General features: G+C 38.3%; 1 protein-coding gene across 1 annotated transcript in view; it reads left to right on the forward strand.

The window, feature by feature from the left end:
* Positions 1-20,137, forward strand: part of LOC124554958 (8-oxo-dGDP phosphatase NUDT18) — a 157,604-nt gene extending 137,467 nt beyond the window's left edge. Inside the window, exons 5-6 of the mRNA XM_047128662.1 lie at positions 4,752-4,857; positions 18,221-20,137. Of these exons, the coding sequence (XP_046984618.1) occupies positions 4,752-4,857; positions 18,221-18,466 (352 nt within the window). The 3' untranslated portion in view covers positions 18,467-20,137. The remainder of the gene's footprint in view (positions 1-4,751; positions 4,858-18,220) is intronic.
* Positions 20,138-20,407: the final 270 nt, after the last annotated feature.

Consider the following 20,407-nt stretch of genomic DNA (forward strand, 5'->3'; position numbering starts at 1 on the left):
GTTGCAGGACCTGTACGGGCCTTTCTGGATACAGAAAATGTTTGACTGCTGCCCTGGCCAGCACATTCTCCAGATCTCTCACCAATTGGAAATGTCTGGTCAATGGTGGCCGAGCAACTGGCTCGTCACAATACGCCAGTCACTACTCTTGACGAACTGTGGTATTATGTTGAAGCTGCATGGACAGCTGTACCTGTACACACCATCCAAGCTCTGTTTGAGTCAATGCCCAGGCGTATCAAGGCCGTTATTACGGCCAGAGGTGGTTGTTCTGGATACTGATTTCTCAGGATCTATGCACCCAAATTGCGTGAAAACGTAATCACATGTCAGTTCTAGTATAATATATTTGTCTAATGAATACCCATTTATCATCTGCATTTCTTCTTGGTGTAGCAGTTTTAATGGCCAGTAGTGTATTATGGATATTAACTGAGTTGCAAATTTGAGTGAATAGTAACTGTGAACAATTGTGTGAGAGAAATTATCAATGGAAACTCAAATTTGCCTTACAAATGATGATTGCATTGTGCTATGTTATCTGTTTACCATTGAGCCATCAACCAAGGCCGTGCACTTGCTGTGCTGCACACACTCACTGTATACTACAGCTGTGGTAGGGGTGTGCATTTTTCCAGCCACGTGGCGAGCTACGAATTTGGCAGTTTTTGACATTTTTTTAAAGAACACTTGCTAGTGTTTTAACAGCTAAAATTTTGACATTGTGATGTTGCTTTTTTATGCATATTCTTCATGTATAAAAAATTTCAGGGCATGTTTCGAGAAGTCATATTGGACTATTCCCTTGTAAGTTCTACTGTACATTTCTGAAGATAGTTTTAGCACAATGATGATGCAAAAATTCTAACCCCAGGATTATGCTGTAGGTCTCACTTAGATGCTGTACTACCTATATCCTCTGTTCAAATCAAACAGCCCCTATGTATAAATCTATGTCCGCCAACCTCAACAGTCTCACATAATTATCACTGACCCTACATAACCTATAACATGGCAGGTTCCACTGTCTTTGACCCACTAAGTCTCTACTGGCAACTGATACTTGCACTGCTGTGTCATCCTTAAATCCATTACCAAAATTCTGTTGATGACACGTTCAATTTCCTCTGTTTCCCTTAGGCTGTTGACACTGCCTATGTGAATGTCCATTCTGTCCAAACCTATAACACTTATTGTTCACAGAAAATACCCCACATCTATCTCATACCCCTCATGATATGTCAGTTTCTTCACATTCCATCGCTAACCTAATAACAGACTGCAGATGCACTGCTGCACCTGTCTGCACCTTTATTGATTTGTATCACAGCAATTCCCTCAGAAAAGCATTGATTGTCCTGTGATCAGCTTCTTGCAACAAAACTGTGTTTACTGCATCACTCTGCCATGACTCATACCCATGTTCATTACATTTCCTTATCCTGTTCATGGAATCTGCCACTGTTTCTCCGTGCCTCTTCACAGTAGTGCTCAACTGCTCCCGAAAATACCTCCATGGTAATGTTTCTTGATACCTTTTCAAAGGCCCCTTCTCCAACTGTTCAAAGGTTGCTGTGTTCTTGCTGCATTCTATAGCAATTCTATACACCTCATGTATGTTATTGCTTCTCCAATTGGTCACAATTTTGCTACCAACAGTAATTGTCTGCCGGCCAGGGTGGCAGAGTGGTTCTAGGTGCTACAATCTGGAACCGCGCGACCGGCATGGATGTGTGTGATGTCCTTAGGTTAGTAAGGTTTAAGTAGTTCTAAGTTCTAGAGGACTGATGACCTCAGAAGTTAAGTTCCATAGTGCTCAGAGACATTTGAACCATTTTTTTGAGTAATTGACTATCATTCTAGCCACCCATCTCCGCTGACATATTAAGGTCCTCTAAGAATGACTGTACATCCTGAGATGATTTTTCACAAAGGGAAAACAGTTAATCCTGAAGTAGCTGGATCCTTCTCATACTGAGGTACCTGAAGCACTGCTAACTATTCATCCTTAACTGTCAACTGCCCATGTAACTGCATATTATCTGCTGTTAGCTGTGCTGTCTTTTCTAACAATATCCATACTGCTTCCGGCTTCAGCAAACTTTTCATCTATGACTCTGCCATTAGAACACTTACTCTCCATTACATACAGTAATACAAAAATTAATTACAATGCCAAAAGATCACTAGAAGTTAGTCTTTACATTTTGTCGTCAGTCACCTAGACACTCTACACTGCCTAGCATTATGACCATACTGATGACATGTATAAAAGGTTAGAGGCACTGCCTCCATGCATGGCACAGTACGCCCAGCTAAGTTACATTGCATACACCCTACAGACACCAAATACTGCTCTCTACCATTACCCTTAAACTCAGATAAATCAGTCTGCTCTGCCGGCCTAAAGAAGGTAACCTTTCAGTTATGATGACAGTCATGCCTTCCTTCCGTGTCTGTACACCCTCCGTAACATAACCAAATGATTCATCACTCACTGCACGATATTGACACCAGCCATGGTCCAGACACTGTCCTGATTCAAGACGATGCTGCAAATTCTGACACCAAACTATAGTGCCCCTGATGCAATGTGGAGCAGCTATGAGCCAGGATGGTGGAGTGAGGTGGGGATGCAGGAGGCTCCAGAGAAAGGCAGCTACAAATGTAACAAGTGCTTTTATTTATGCATCTGTGCTGCTCGATATACTGGGTCAGTTGCTGGCAAGCTGCTGAATTCTGCTGGACTGGCTGCCTGCACACCCTGCGATGCTGACTTGGCTACTTCACCGCACCAGCAGCCACATTACATAAGCCAGCCTTGTGGTTTACATACCATGTGGTGTGTTCTCGATGATGGCGTATCTGCTGCGGGCCCTGGCAACACCTGGCCACATCGTGGTAGAGGATGCCCCATGCTGAGACGCCCATCCTCTTATGGCAGTAGATGGCTCGTGTGCACGGGGAGCAACCTGCTGCCCCCCCCCCAAGCAAGAGTCAGCTGTACCCCTGAATATGACCTTGTGTGGCCTGCTGTACCATGGCACTAAGTCTGGGGTGGGCTTAGCGCATAGAATGATCGCCCTGCTGTGGTCTCGAACTGCCGACTCCTAGTGGCAGGCCCATGCCAACTCCTCGTCTGGCAGAGTCCTATCATCCTGGCAGGGCTGTGAGCCTTGGAAAAATTCTATTACAAAAATGACCAGTGCTTATAATTAGCAGCAGCGTGCTTGCTGTGCATGTTTGCTACAACCAGTCACGTATGTTAAAATAGTACTGCTACTGTCAGTGTGGAAATCTGCTTTGCCCCTTGCTGCATTAGACTATGCAATACCATTGAGTTGACTGTTTCAGCAAGGTGGCCTGGCTCACAACATTACTTTGGCCTTATTGAGTTATTACAGTGACAACATCCTGAACTCACCAGCCATCAGTGTTTCTGCAATACACTGCTCATGCTCTCAGTAATATGCCCATATATGGTCATTAAGGTACAATTCAGTGTCTTGCATATCCCTGTTTTTGATTCATTTGGTCAATTATTTCATTTATAGAATAAGAACTGTAAATAAAAGAAAAAATATGGAGAAGTGAACACAATTCAATAACACTAATGTAGTACTTTGAAGAAATAGAATAATTAAAAGATCAGCAATGAAAAATGAAATTTAGAATTGTATTGTGTATTGAACATGTGTATTGTACTGCTCATTAGGCAAAGCTTGATGTGTTACATTAACCACACACTCTCCATATCACATTACAACTGTCTCAGACTGGCTCTGGGCCAGCTTATATGCCAGATTCTGGTGTGGTCTTGTCAGAGGGTGCTCCTGACGACAGCTGCCCTGTGGATATTTGCACCACAGTGGCCAACAGCTGTTTGGTTTCCATAGTGACATAGGGTAACTTCACTATATATCCCTCCCTCCCCCCAAATCCCTCCTGGATGATGCCACTACAACCTGTCCGCCTAAGCAGTGATTGCCAAGGGAAAAGACATAGGGGGTGTGGTTCAAAGCAGGTGGGTGTTTGGCATGACTGTGTCTAAACACATTTTCTAGACTACGTCTAACCAGTTTGCATTTCCATAGATCAGTCAGTCACTCGGTTCACTTCCACAGCCTGGGGTGTATTTGCAAGAGAATAGCTAAAACATACATCTTGTAAGTGTTTTTTGCCCACTGCTGCAGAAACATCTTGGTGACGGTGTTGCTGCTGACGTGACATGTCCTTGCTAGTATAGTTGTTTATGGAGGTATTCAAATCGTGAAGCAGGTGTGAGTCCTGCTGGAGATAATGTCCTGATCTTCAGCCCTCCAGCTGAAACACGTGCACTGCTTGGTAGTGTCAAAGACGATCTCAGACTGAGAAAATTTAGGCTGTGACTACCTTTTTTGCATCAGATGTTTACTGTGTTAAAATTACTATTAATGCTCTTGCATGTGACAAACTTAAGCTCAGTTATCAATGAATTTGACAAAACATTAGCAAATTTCTATCAAGGAGCTTGCAAAATTTGCAACGTCTATTGTACTGAAAAGGCAGTTAGGAAGTTATATTTAATGGATTGCGTATGTACATATGTTTCATAAAACTAACTTTTCAAATTTAAACAGATGAAAAATCATGATAAGCATGTTCTTGCAAGCTGATTGACCAGAAATTAATAAGTATATGTTAAATAGTGTTTTAGAAATGTAAAGTAATATAAAAAATATGGACTTTCATAATTATTTTATAATTTCCAGTAATCGTGTTCACATATTGCTGTCAGAGAAAAATGATATACATTTACCACTCTGTGAAATAAATCCAAGGAAGAGCTTACACTCAATACTGAAGACATTTATGACAGTAAGTATAAGGTTTTACCTTGTATAGAAATAACAGCTGAAAGTTACAAATACAGGTACAGTTAAAGCTATATAAAGCCTTTAATCAGTGGTGGTGAAAATAACTATGCAAAGAACATCTATATGCATAAAAAATTCAGGTCATTGTACTTTCTGGAGCAAAGGCCATTTTTGAGATGATGCTGATAAAAATTAGGTTCTGAGACAGTGATGAAGAAGGAAAAAAACCACACACTCAGTAACTAAACAGAAGGCAGATGAGGAAGTGAGAACAATTCCCAAAAGGTTTTAAGTAGGCACCCTTGCAGAGTGCTTCAAGAATTTGCAGACACATATATAGAAATGCAGGAATGCAGAGAAAGAGTAAATAAAAATGTTCAGATATGACAAATAGATGATGTTAAAGAAAAGAGTAAAAAATTGCAAAAGACATGGGTAGGGAAAAAAGAAAGGAATAATGGACACATGAAGAACAAAAACATTTGCACACATACCAAATAAAGCAGAAATTGAACTGGATCAAGCCAGTGACAGGCCTACAGGAGAGAGAGTGCAAGTTGGTTGAAGAAGTATAGTCACATCTCATTGTTAGAAGTTCATGTGAACTGTGTGCAGAAATCAAATGTGATCAAGTAAGAGTTCATGCAAGTAAATGAGACTGCAAGTAAATTAGACTTCAAGGTATTTGTAGAGCATTTCTTGTAATTGAGTTACTTCGAATTGCTAGTGTAGGTTAATTATGTCATTTAATTGTGGTGCTAGGTTTTAGTGGACTGAATTATGCAAGATTCATATAATACTCATTGATGGCAGCAAAAGGAAAGTAGAAATGCTGAACTTAATTTTGAAATGTTCCTTAGTGGGGAAAGATGTGGGAGTACTGCCCCTGTTTAATTCTTGCACCATTCCATAAACTAGTGATAAAGATGTTAATGTCAGCCGTATTGAGAAACTTAAGATATACCAGGGAAATGTGTTGAGAGCTTTGCTGTGCATGTTGTACATTATTGACCTGGCAGACAGTATTAATGGTAATCTCAGACATTTTGCAAATGCTGCACTATCTGAAAAAATCTGGCAGATATTCAGTTGGATCTTGATAAGAGTTCAAGATGGTGCAAGTATTGACAACTTGTTCTTAATTTTTAAAAATCTAAAATTGTGCCCTTGACAGAATGCAAATGATTAGTTTTCTCAGGGCAGCTGTTGTGAGGCACAAATTGAATCAGTCAACTCATACAAATACCTGGATGTAATAATTTGTGAGGATAAGAAATGGAATGATCACACAGGTTCAGGTGTAGGTAAAGCAAATGACAGACTTGAATTTTATAAGAACCATGTCTGCTACATGTCTCAGAATACTGTCAGTATTGAATGTATATGCCAAAGGGTGGGCAGTAAAAATGGTCACAGGTTTGTTTGACTTCATATCTTTTTCAATATATTTCTTTATTAACTGTCTGAGGGTTCTCTTACTACTGGAAATAATAATCTTATTTAATATAACAATAGAAGAATCTGAAGCCCGTGGAAAACATATGAATAAAATGCATTGGAATATTATGTTCACTGTTGAACACCAGACAGTCAAACTTTTAAATTTCCTGGATATCATTTTAAACAGCTGTTAACTGCAAACATAAATTTCAAGTATACATGAGACCAACACAACCAGATGTCACAATGAAATAAACCTCGTGCCACCTAGGTAAGTTCAAAATGGCATAACATAGAGCAATGCTCAACAGAATATACGAAATCGTCTTAAGAGTCCAAAATTAATACCTGAGTTAAACAGTAAAATAAATTCCCACATACCCAATGACAAAGACAAGCCAACACCAAATAAGGCTACATCACAACTAACAGATAAGTCAGATAAGTATGTGAGCATGCCATAGGTAGGGAAAATTACATGTAAAGTAGCAAACCTTTTCTGAGGTGGTTCAAACAACAGAATTAGCTTCTGCACAAATAATAAAGTAAAGGGTAAAGTCACCCATAGTATTAAAAACAATGGCAAGCCATACAATTGGTTTTGGATTACAAGCTAAGCTGCATTTTATGCCCAAAGATGACATAGGCCAAACAGAAAGAAACTTCAATATATGATTCCACAAACATAAGGATGCTCTACATTTAAAAATAATCCAAGAAATCCATGCTACATTACATGTTGCTGGAGATGGCTGTCAAGTGACAGACATAATACATAATCCACAAATACTGCACCTGGCCACCAAAGGCAAAAAAAATGGACCTACTTGAAGAAACATAAATTTATTCATACAAGTACACATCCCCAAATGACATAAATGATCAAACAGTGTTACTAAACATTTTTTCTGAGAAATTTCCATAAACTGCGTGTACAGCTTAAACATAAAGTGCAGTTATGGCAGCAACATAATAAATAAATAAAGACTATAATTTTCTGTCCTCTGTCCCAAAGTGAAAGTTTAATAACAGTATATTATAGAAGTTATTTACTTATTGCTTTATTCATTGTAAAATATTAGTCCAGTGTGCAAAGGTATTAGCTATCCGTATAATATGTGATATCACTAGTTATGGGGATAAAATCATCCTATATCACTTTAATAATATTCAGTATAATTTAGCTATCATTCGGCAATACTAAGTTGATAGCCTTTCATGTTAATTGCTAAAAGTCATTTTACATCAGAAAAGAATGTGTGATTCTTTACAGTACATATATTGTATACTGAGCAGTTCTTTAATCATACTGAGGTGTTTGTTTAGTTTTAGAGGCAGCAATATTAGGTCTATGAACATAGCTGACCACTCGCTCAAATTGCTCGGTGCATGTAGTTCCACGAAAGTTTGGCAGAGGTCAGTGGAAGTATTTTGGATCTGTGGAGCAACTGCACTTGAATCCCTTCATGCTTTTTTGAACATGCTATGTTTAAATGACCTGATCAGTTTCCAGCTGCAAGAACATGGTGTGTGAATGTGAGGCATAGAAAACTGTGAAAATGCAACTAGATTAAAAAAAGAAGTCCTGAGAGTAAAAGAGCTGAGAAAGCTGGGCTTCATGTGAATGAAGAAAAGACAGAATATCTAGTCATAAGTAAAAAACTCCAAAAGAATACACCACTGACCGTAAATGGCCTCACTTTCAAGGCAGTTGACCACTTCAAGTACTTAGGGAGTCTTTTTAGCAGAGACAATAGAGCAGAAATAGAAATAGATGCCCGTCTAGCAGCAGCTAATAGAACTTTTTACAGCTTTATCAAAATTTTAAGGATGAGATCACTTAGTACTGAATTCAAAATCCGTTTTTATCAGTCAACTATTGTACCTGTAGCATTATATGGATGTGAAGCTATTACATTCAGGAAAAAAGATGAAGAAAAACTGTTGATATTTGAAAGAAAAATACTAAGAAAAATATTTGGACCAATCTTCGATGAAAATGTCATGGAGTGGAGGATAAGGAAAAATGAAGAACTACGGGAGCTGTACAAACATAGTACCATTGTGCAAATGTTAAAGAAGAGAAGACTGAACCGGGCTGGTCATGTAGCAAGGATGCCGGAGAACAGACTACCCAAAATAGCATCCACTAAGAAATTAGAAGGAAAGAGAAGAAGAAGAAGACCTCGAATTAGGTGGATGGAGAATATCCGGGAAGATGCAGCCAGGATGGGCATCAACTCTGATTGGACAACAATTTCCCTGGATAGAAATAATTGGAAGAGGCTCGTAGAGCAGGTGTATGGTCGATAAGGCCTTAGCCACGTGTAAAGTAAGTAAAGTAAGAGAGTAAAAGATGGTGGTCATAGTAGTGTTGGAAGTGATTTTTATTAGTGGCTGGTAAGGCTACATGTACTCATACTGTGGCAGGTGCTCTGCTTCTCTGCCTTACAGATCTACCACCACACATCTGAAGACACATGTTTGAAGAATGCAACAAAGTGTAAGTTCTGAATCATTACCACTTTAAGTCAAAGCTACGGCAACTAAAAAATGTCTGAAGAAATATGTGTCAGAGCTCTTCATCCATTTATATTAGAATCAGACGGAGGATTTCATGCCTTATGTCGGGAGGTTGTAAATGTTGATTCAGAATCAGGACATGTGGACTCTACAACATTTTATCTTATCCTAAGACAGAAGAAACTGATGAAAAACAATTGAGTATGATGTCCAGCATTGTCCAAGTTGTCCAGGATGTTGTTGTGCATGCATGGGCATGTACAGCAAATATGTGGAAAGATACGTATTGGGAAAGGTGATACCTTTCTATATCAGTATTGGGTACTGCTCAGTATGTTATTGGTGAAAACTTACTTTTCTAAGGGAAAAAAATCTGGTGAATTTATGGAAAACTACATTATGGAAACATCATTTAACTTAGGAGTAAATCCATGGCATGTTAATAAGATTTCCAGTGTTGTAGACTGAGGCACAAATAGATGCAAGATATTCCAATCCATTCAGCATTATACATGCATTATACATGTTTTGAACACAGATCTGAAATACATTTTAATTCATGAGTCTTTAAAAAATGAAGTTGCAGTAGTTTATTCCATGACATATGGTGCCAGATATGCTGTTTCATGAAGAAAACTGGTGACACATAAATTCAGTACAGACAAGTTAGAAACAAGAAATGGAGACTAGGTGGAACAGCTTGTTTAAAATGGTACTGTTTGCAAGTAGGCAGCACTATGAAATTGCGAATGTACTTGCCAAGGAGGGTGTCTTTGTAAAATGTACAAAATGTACTGGTTATATCAATGACATTGAAAAAGAGCTCATGACTTTTTGGAAATATTCTAAGATTCCCCAGAAGTGCTCAAAGGTGAGAAATATCCTACAATTCAGTTTGTTTTTGAGTGGATGTGTAAATTGAAAAGTCGTTGTAACACAGGGCTTGAAGATACAGAGATATATATTTACATTACTGTAGATCTAGTTTTCTTGTTTAGTATATGCTTTGTGTCTAGCAAATGAAAATTATACTTCTTAACTGCAAAACGCCAGTGTCAGTGTCACTAGTAGTTTGGTAGTATACTAGAACTGTAATATTATCATGTATTAACTGTAGATTCTAAGAGTGCTGAAAGTCCGCTGTCTCTGTCTCACAGAGAAGGAAGTTGAATTTCAGACATTGTACACAATAGTAACATCTTTGTGGCTGATTGCCTAATTATTAAAAACTTACTCCGTTTTTGTGATATCTGTAACTGTTTATTTAGGGCCACTGAGAGAATGTCAGCCACACTCAACAGCAAAAAAATAAAGTCTATGTTTTTGCAGTGAGTAGACTGTGGGCCACATCATACTCAATCTTATGCAACAGTTATCCACTTGGGAGTTGGAAGCATAGCAGTTCTCAAGCTATCTAATTTAGCAAGAAGAATGTTTTGTGTTCCAACCTCAAATGTGACTAGCAAGAGAAATTTCAGTAAGCATGGAAGAATATCTTGGACTAACAAAGCAGACATGATCCAAAAGGGAAGATGAAATTCTGACAGTTCACTGTAATCACAACACTAGCAGATAATAATTTGGAGACAGTTTTATTCCTGTTACATTTCTAATTTGGTATGTGATAAAACTGATAAACATAAATTTGAATTGATAAAGCAGATATGGTTAGAAAAAACAGCAATGTAATTTTTCACTCAGATACCTACCATCATTACAAAATTTGGTAGTTACATAGTTTTCTTGTGAAACTCTACACTGTTTCCAAATTGTCATAATTGCCTAAAGCTAGCTGTTTTCTCTAATGGATCATATGAGTGTAGTTCCACCAGCTGTGGGAATATGACAGAAGCAACACCGGCCTGCACACTCTCTCTCTCTCTCTCTCTCTCTCTCTCTCTCTCTCTCTCTCTCTCTCTCATGCACTCGAGTGAGTACGAATGAACAGAATGCCCAGCTCGCAGATCTCTGGCTGCGACATTCAAAATACAGTTGATAAAAAGCCTGTGCTGAAGAAAGTATACATAATGTAACGTAACAGTTGGAAATGGGTGAAAACTTGAAATCCATCCTGACATAAAGCTTTACAAAAGAGTGGCAGATCACTGTATTCCTTCAAGTAATGTTAGTATACATATGATGTAGCAGTTTCTGAGAAACCTTTTCATATTTACACATAGAAGTTAGCAGAAAATTAAATAAATTTTAGTCTGTGCAATTGATCCACAGTATTTTCTGTAAAAAAAACTCAAAACCATTGAAGAATAGCAAGATAAAACTTTTGATATCACATCTAACAGAAGGAACACCTTGAAGTACATAAATTCATTTTTCATTGTTACTCTCTTGGCAACTGTAAGTATGATATTTAAGTAGATGGAACTCTGCTACAAAATAACGTTAATTATGGGGGCAATCCGAAAAGTAAGACTTCATGTTATTTTAGATATACAAACAACTGTTTATTTTCCATAATATTTACATCATTTTATAAGTTGAAGAATCTAAACTTGCCATTTTGGTCAATGCATTTTTGTAGATGCTGAGACATTTTTGCAATTTCCAGTTCATATCAGCTCACTGCCAAGACCTTCAGCAAGAGTTGAATCATCTTCCAAACGATCATCAGAGCAGAACCAGATTAGATTAGATTGGATTAGTACTTGTTCCATAGATCATAAATACGACACTTCGTAATGATGTGGAACTTGTCAGATTAATAAAAGGTGTCTATACAAGATTACACAAAATATTACATGACACTTAATATTTTTATTTTATTTTATTTTTTTGTGGGGGTTGGGGAAATTACCCTTTTACTATATCCAAAAAGAAAACTGGTGTTCTATGGATCGGAGCATGGAATATCAGATCTCTTAATCAGGCAGGTAGGTTAGAAAATTTAAAAAGGGAAATGGATAGGTTAATGTTAGATATAGTGGGAATTAGTGAAATTTGGTGGTAGGAGGAACAAGACTTTTGGTCAGGTGAATACAGGGTTGTAAATACAAAATCAAATAGGGGTAATGCAGGAGTAGGTTTAATAATGAATAAAAAAATAGGAGTTCAGGTAAGCTACAGCAAACAACATAGTGAACACAGTATTGCGGCCAAGATAGACACGAAGCCCATGCCTACGACAGTAGTACAAGTCTATATGACAACAAGCTCTGCAGATGATGAAGAAATTGATGAAATGTATGACAAGATAAAAAAAAATATTCAGGTAGTGAAGGGAGACCAAAATTTAATAGTCATGGGTGACTGGAATTCAAGAGTAGGAAAAGGGAGAGAACAAAACATAGTAGGTGAATATGGATTGGGGGTAAGAAATGAAAGAGAAAGCCGTCTGGTAGAATTTTGCACGGAGCATAACTTAATCATAGCTAACTCTTGGTTCAAGAATCATAAAAGAAGGTTGTATACATGGAAGAATCCTGGTATCAGATAGATTATATAATGGTAAGGCAGAGATTTAGGAACCAGGTTTTAAATTGTAAGACATTTCCAGGGGCAAATGTGGGCTCTGACCACAATCTATTGGTTATGAATTATAGATTAAAACTGAATAAACTGCAAAAAGGTGGGCATTTAAGGAGATTCGACCTGGATAAACTGACTAAACCAGAGGTTGTACAGAGTTTCAGGGAGAGCATAAGGGAACAATTAACAGGAATGGGGGAAAGAAATACAGTAGAAGAACAATGGGTAGCTCTGAGGGATGAAGTAGTGAAGGCAGCAGAGGATCAAGTAGGTAAAAAGACGAGGACTAGTAGAAATCCTTGGGTAACAGAAGAAATATTGAATTTAATTGATGAAAGGAGAAAATATAAAAATGCAGTAAATGAAGCAGGAAAACGGAATATAAACGTCTCAAAAATGAGACCGACAGGAAGTGCAAAATGGCTAAGCAGGGATGGCTAGAGGACAAATGTAAGGATGTAGAGGCTTATATCACTTCGTGTAAGATAGATACTGCCTACAGGGAAATTAAAGAGGCCTTTGAAGAACCACTTGTATGAATATCAAGAGCTCAAATGGAAACCCAGTTCTAAGCAAAGAAGGGAAAACAGAAAGGTGGAAGGAGTATATAGGAGTATATGTACGAGGGCAGTTCAATAAGTAATGCAACACATTTTTTTCTGAAACAGGGGTTGTTTTATTCAGCATTGAAATACACCAGGTTATTCCCCAATCTTTTATCTACACAACACTATTTTTCAACATAATCTCCATGCAATGCTACGGCCTTACGCCACCTTGAAATGAGGGCCTGTATGCCTGCACGGTACCATTCCACTGGTCGATGTCGGAGCCAACGTCGTACTGCATCAATAACTTCTTCTTCATCCGCGTAGTGCCTCCCACGGATTGCGTCCTTCATTGGGCCAATCATATGGAAATCCGACGGTGCGAGATCGGGGCTGTAGGGTGCATGAGGAAGAACAGTCCACTGAAGTTTTGTGAGCTCCTCTCGGGTGCGAAGACTTGTGTGAGGTCTTGCGTGTTCATGAAGAAGGAGAAGTTCGTTCAGATTTTTGTGCCTACGAACACGCTGAAGTCGTTTCTTCAATTTCTGAAGAGTAGCACAATACACTTCAGAGTTGATCGTTTGACCATGGGAAAGGACATCGAAAAGAATAACCCCTTCAGCGTCCCAGAAGACTGTAACCATGACTTTACCGGCTGAGGGTATGGCTTTAAACTTTTTCTTGGTAGGGGAGTGGGTGTGGCGCCACTCCATTGATTGCCGTTTTGTTTCAGGTTCGAAGTGATGAACCCATGTTTCATCGCCTTCTTGTCACCCTCAGCCACATGACGAGCAAGCAATTCCGCACAGATGGTTCTCCTTTGCTCTTTATGGTGTCCAGTTAGACAACGAGGGACCCAGCGGGAACAAACCTTTGAATATCCCAACTGGTGAACAATTGTGACAGCACTACCAACAGAGATGTCAAGTTGAGCACTGAGTTGTTTGATGGTGATCCGTTGATCATCTCGAACGAGTGTGTTCGCACGCTCCACCATTGCAGGAGTCACAGCTGTGCACGGCCGGCCCACACGCGGGAGATCAGACAGTCTTGCTTGACCTTGCAGCGATGATGACACACGCTTTGCCCAACGACTCACCATGCTTTTGTCCACTGCCAGATCACCGTAGACATTCTGCAAGCGCCTATGAATATCTGAGATGCCCTGGTTTTCCGCCAAAAGAAACTCGATCACTGCCCATTGTTTGCAACGCACATCCGTTACAGACGCCATTTTAACAGCTCCGTACAGCGCTGCCACCTGTCGGAAGTCAATGAAACTATACGAGACGAAGCGGGAATGTTTGAAAATATTACACAAGAAATTTCCGGTTTTTTAAACAAAATTGGCCGAGAAAAAAAATGTGTTGTGTTACTTATTGAACTGCCCTCGTAGTATATATATATACAAGGGCGATGTACTTGAGGAAAATATTATGGAAATGGAAGAGGAAGTAGATGAAGATGAAATGAGAGATACAATACTGCGTGAAGTGTTTGACAGAGCACTGAAAGACCTGAGTCGAAACAAGGCCCCGGGAGTAGACAACATTCCACTAGAACTACTGACAGCCTTGGGAGAGCCAGTCCTGACAAAACTCTACCATCTGGTGAGCAAGATGTATGAGACAGGCGAAATACCCTCAGACTTCAAGAAGAATATAATAATTCCAATCCCAAAGAAAGCAGGCATTGACAGATGTGAAAATTACCGAACTATCAGTTTAATAAGTCACGGCTGCAAAATACTAACGCAAATTCCTTACAGACGAATGGAAAAACTGGTAGAAGTCAACCTCGGGGAAGATCAGTTTGGATTCCGTAGAAATGTTGGAACATGTGAGACAATACTGACCCTACGACTTATCTTAGAAGCTAGATTAAGAAAAGGCAAACCTACGTTTCTAGCATTTATAGACTTAGAGAAAGCTTTTGACAATGTTGACTGGAATACTCTCTTTCGAATGCTGAAGGTGGTAGGGGTAAAATACAGGGAGCGAAAGGCTATTTACAATTTGTACAGAAACCAGATGGCAGTTATAAGAGTCGAGGGGTATGAAAGGGAAGCAGTGGTTGGGAAGGGAGTGAGACAGGGTTGTAGCCTCTCCCCGATGTTATTCAATCTGTATATTGAGCATGCAGTAATGGAAACAAAAGAAAAATTTGGAGTAGGTATTAAAATCCATGGAGAAGAAATAAAAACTTTAAGGTTCGCCGATGACATTGTAATTCTGTCAGAGACAGCAAAGGACTTGGAAGAGCAGTGGAACGGAATGGACAGTGTCTTGAAAGGAGGCTAGAAGATGAACATCAACAGAAGCAAAATGAGGATAATGGAATGTAGTCGAATTAAGTTGGGTGATGCTGAGGGAATTAGATTAGGAAATGAGATACTTAAAGCAGTAAAGGAGTTTTGCTATTTGGGGAGCAAAATAACTGATGATGGTCAATGTAGAGAGGACATAAAATGTAGACTGACAATGGCAAGGAAAGTGTTTCTGAAGAAGCGAAATTTGTTAACATTGAGTCTAGATTTAAGTGTCAGGAAGTCATTTCTAAAAGTATTTGTATGGAATGTAGCCATGTATGGAAGTGGAACATGGACGATAAATAGTTTGACAAGAAGAGAATAGAAGCTTTTGAAATGTGCTACAGAAGAATGCTGAAGATTAGATGGGTAGATCACATAACTAATGAGGAGGTATTGAATAGAATTGGGGAGAAGAGAAGTTTGTGGCACAACTTGACAAGAAGAAGGGACCAGTTAGTAGGACATGTTCTGAGGCACCAAGGGCTCACAAACTTAGCATTTGAGGGTAGCGTGGGGGGTAAAAAAGTGGAGGGAGACCAAGAGATGAATACACTAAGCAGATACAGAAGGATGTAGGTTCCAGTAAGTATTTGGAGATGAAGAAGTTTGCACAGGATAGAGTAGCATGGAGAGCTGCATCAAACCAGTCTCAGGACTGAAGACCACAACAACAACAACAGTGAAGATCATCCTTTCTCCTAGTATTGTAGCCATATACATTGCTATTACTTTTGAATTAGTTCGGATTGTTAATAACAAATTTCATAAGTGAATGTATATAGTGTGATGCTACAGTGAAGATCTCTAGCTCTTTAAATAAGTGTCTGCAGGATGATCTTGGATGAGCTCCAGCAATTATTCTGATTACATGCTTTTGTGCAATGAACACTCATTTACTCAATGATGAGTTACCCCAGAAAATGATGCCATATGAAAGCAGAGAATGAAAATAGGCATGGTAAACTAATTTACTGAGATGTATATCGCCAAAATTTGCAATGACCCTAATAGCATAAGTAGCTGAACTCAATCGTTTCAGCAGATCTTCAGTGTCTTTTTTTTCCAGTTCAACCGCTCATCAATGCATACACATAGAAATTTTGAATATTCTACCTTAGCGACCGATTTCTGATTGAAGACTATATTTATTAATGGTGTCATTCCATTTACTGTGTGGAACTGTATGTACTGTGTTTTGTCAAAGTTTAATGAGAGCCCATTTGCAGAGAACCACTTAATGATTTTCTGAAAAACATCATTTACAATTTCACCAGTTCCCAGAATGAGATTTTCACTCTGCAGCGGAGTGTGTGCTGATATGAAACTTCCTGGCAGATTAAAACTGTGTGCCTGACCGAGACTCGAACTCGGGACCGAGTTCGAGTCTCGGTCGGGCACACAGTTTTAATCTGCCAGGAAGTTTCAATTTCACCAGTTAATTCTTGTCTGTTGAGTATGATAGCTGTACTTGTATCATCGGCAGAAAGTACCAGCTTTGCACTGTCCAGACAAACGTTCTTTCAACTAAGAGAATAGGTGGTGTCAAGTCTGGACTTTATGGTGTGTGGGTGATAACATTCAAACCAATTTTTTACAGGAGATTGACAGTTTGATGGGTGACATGTTTGCAGGTGTTGTCATGAGGAATGCTTTCATCTTTGCTCAACATTCATCTTCTCCAGTTCTGAATTGTTATTTTAAGTTTGTTCATTTTTTCACAATACCTGTCAGCATTTATCGTTGTCCCAGCAAGCAGAAAGTTGAACAACAGTGCATCCTCCTGTGGTCCCAAAACACAGTTGCTGTAACTTTACTGGCAGACTGTGTTTGCTTGAATTTCTACTGCTTTGGTGAGGAGGGATGCCACCCCTGTTTTGACTTGTTTTGTCACAGGTGTAAAGTTGATTGTCCTGGTTTTGTCACCTTTAACAATCGAGTCCACAAAGTTGTCCTTTTCATCTGCATAGTGGTGAAGAAATTCAAGAGAAGAATCATCTTGCACACGCCATCTGATATCACAACTTTTCCATTAAAACCCTGTGGATGATGCTTCAGGAAACCTAAGGTACCAAAATACAGAGAGCATTCAGAGTGATCCTCCCATCTTTATGCATGATTTCCTCAATCTTTTCAACTGTCACATTGGACATTGATGGCCTACTGTTCATTTGTTTGAATTTCAGTACAACAAGCTGTAAACTATCTACACCAATTGCAAACATTTTTGACATGCATTCACAACTATCCATACACTTCTGTCAGTTGATGATGTATTTCAAGCAGTTTAAAACATTTTGCATTCATAAATCAAATAACTGCATGAACTATGCAGTTGTTGGTAGCATTCAACGAAAGCTCCAATCTGAATGACTGCTAAGCCGAGACAGTGCATCCAGCCAACATGCATGTGTGCATGCTAATTTGGGCGAGGGATAGCACCAATCACAACAGTGTAGTCAACAGCCACACACTTTCTGTGCATCCCCAATGTTTTGGAAACCTTTCTTTTGAGATTGCCCTCATAGTACAACCAGAAATTAATTGTCCTAGACAAGGATTTTAATTTCCTTGCAAGTCTCTTGCTGTTGATTTCAAGATGGAGGGAAACATAAGATGAAATTAATAGCCACCAAATGAGATAACAGGGAAGACTAGACTTACTACTTTTCAAGGAGAGTCAGTTTCATATCCAAATACAAGAACACTATTTAGGTTTCCCATGGTGATGTTTCAGATGAGTGCTGAGAGAATGATGTTACAAGTGTAAAACAGCTTTGTGCTATCCATATTTTTCCCTACATTAATTTGTAATTAGCTGTTAGTAACATGGTAGAGGTGTCAATCCCCTCCCACCAGCCAACAAATTTCCCCTTTCCCAAACTAGCTAATAAGTAACGCCCATTGAATGTTTGTTATCTTCATCACACAGGAATATAACAAGATTATGTGGTCAGGTAATTTCAAAGTGAAAAGGTTGTTCAGTGTAAGTAGTTTAGTATATGTGATTATGGTGATATCAATAATAATAATGAGTTTAATAAAAATTATGTTGCTTTCAGGAAATATTTGGTGCAGATGTGGCACCACACAAGCCACATGGAGTGTTAAGTGTTGAATTTTCGGGCAGACCTGAAGGTATAAATGACGGAGTTTGCCTTACCATTCTTGTTTCATTTCGCAAACCTCTCGAAGAAGTTGGTATAATAGACAAATACACATGGCTTGAAGTTTCAGAAACATTGGGCAATGAAATCCTTAATAAGCTTCCTAAGAATATGGTTACTCCATTAAATGTAATTCGATGAACTTGTGTTAAAATAATTATACAAGACCTATTTATCATGTATGTGTGTCTTTTCATTAATAATCATTACTGTTTCATTAACAATTTTATCAGGTTACATTGGTAAAATATGATATGTATTGTTCAGTTTCTTTAAATTTTGAACATGCAGACACAATTTAACACGAATGTTAGTACCTGCATAAAATGAAAAAAAGCATCCAGAGGAGATTTTATGGGTGAAAAGAAAAGAAAGATAGAAGTTCCATTAAACGAAAGATGGAAATTAAAGTAATTGGATAAGTGCATTGAGGTTTATTGGACAAAAATGAAATGTGACAAATGGTGAGAGAAGAAGATAAGTCATGACAGGATTTGCTGTAGATTAAAATAATGTATACAGCTATGATGATTCAAGTTCCTAGAATAGGTGCTGTAAGGCAGAGAATTATATGTAATGAAAATCAGCGTGGCCTGTGGAAAATAACCACATGAAATGTATTTAGTGTGTGTGTGTGTGTGTGTGTGTGTGTGTGTGTGTGTGTGTGTGTGTTTTCAGCATTTCACATAATGTGTAACTCATTCTATGACTCTAATCAATCCCACTGTGAAGTTTTCATTTTGGCATCAGGATCTCTGTTTTGGTGGATACCGTTGCTTCTATTTCATTGAAGCTTGCTAATATTGCAGACACTATGATTCCAAAAGCTGGTTAATTCCGTATGTGGTCTCTCACATTGATGTTCATAACTCACAAAACTGGGTAATATTTTACGTGGTAGCCTTGTATTTCAATGTTTCACATAGTCTTATATATGCTACATTCTTTTATAGAAAACTTTCCCATAATGGACATACAGTATTCACATTATAACTGAGCATTTGTAAGTCACCCCTCCCCCTTTTACTCGTTCTTTCCTATCTCCAGCTATCTGCAGTTAGGTTTCATAAAAAGCAGTTAGTTATATCTGCAGTTCAAAGTTCCCCGTATACACAGCATTTTACTATTAGCGTCACTTTTTCACTAAATCAGTCACCGCTGTGCACACTTTCATGTAATGGAATTCTTATTAAGTTGATTTTGTATATTTTTATATTTATTGTGTAGTTTGTGAGGTGAGCATATTTCCTGCAAAACACAGTGCCACTGCACATTGTCTTTCACTTTGTGGAGTCCCTATGCAAGACAAACCCCATCATGACACATTCCAAGTATTAAGTTATATTTATTTGAAAGCATATTAACTATTTTATTAGTTTGTATTTTATGTAATGAGATTAATGCATTGCCAATGAAAATTTGTATATTTGTTAAATTTTTTGAGAATAATGTTTGATTTTTTATTCATTGTTAATTGTTTGATTGTGATTGTGATTTTTATGTCATCACCATTTTGTAATTACAACATAACATGAAAAACTAAGCTGTTGCTGTATTCACTGTACATACTGTGTAAATCTTCTTTGGCTTATAACTTATTGGTAACATGCCAATTAATTGTGGTTGTCGGGACATTAATAAACATTATATGCTGTTCACAGAGTGTGACTACTGGGTTCTTAAATCAGTAAATGTGATTGTTTTGTAATCATTATAAAGTCTGATATTCAAATAATACTGTGAATCTCTATTAAATAAAATTGCATGTAGAACACAATGTTGTGAAGCATTGGTGTGAATATAGTGAATAAAGAAAACCATATGTTTAAGAAAGAACTGAACATTGTTGTTTTCTAGATACACGCTTCACATAAAACTGTAACAGTTGTGACTGTGGAATTTTCTGACTGAGCTAACGGCAAAGGTTAAGAAGATGCATAGATATGCTGAAAAGTGATGGTGTTGGGGTGTGGCTAACAAAACAGATATTAACAAAAAAAAACACCAGATGTATAGGAGGGCTTGAGTTCTTTTACCATCTACTTCTACTTTCCTTCTCATCACTAGTTCCCGAAGGAAAGA

The sequence above is a fragment of the Schistocerca americana genome, chromosome X (genome assembly GCF_021461395.2).
Source record: "Schistocerca americana isolate TAMUIC-IGC-003095 chromosome X, iqSchAmer2.1, whole genome shotgun sequence".
NCBI classification, from domain to species: Eukaryota; Metazoa; Arthropoda; class Insecta; order Orthoptera; family Acrididae; genus Schistocerca; species Schistocerca americana.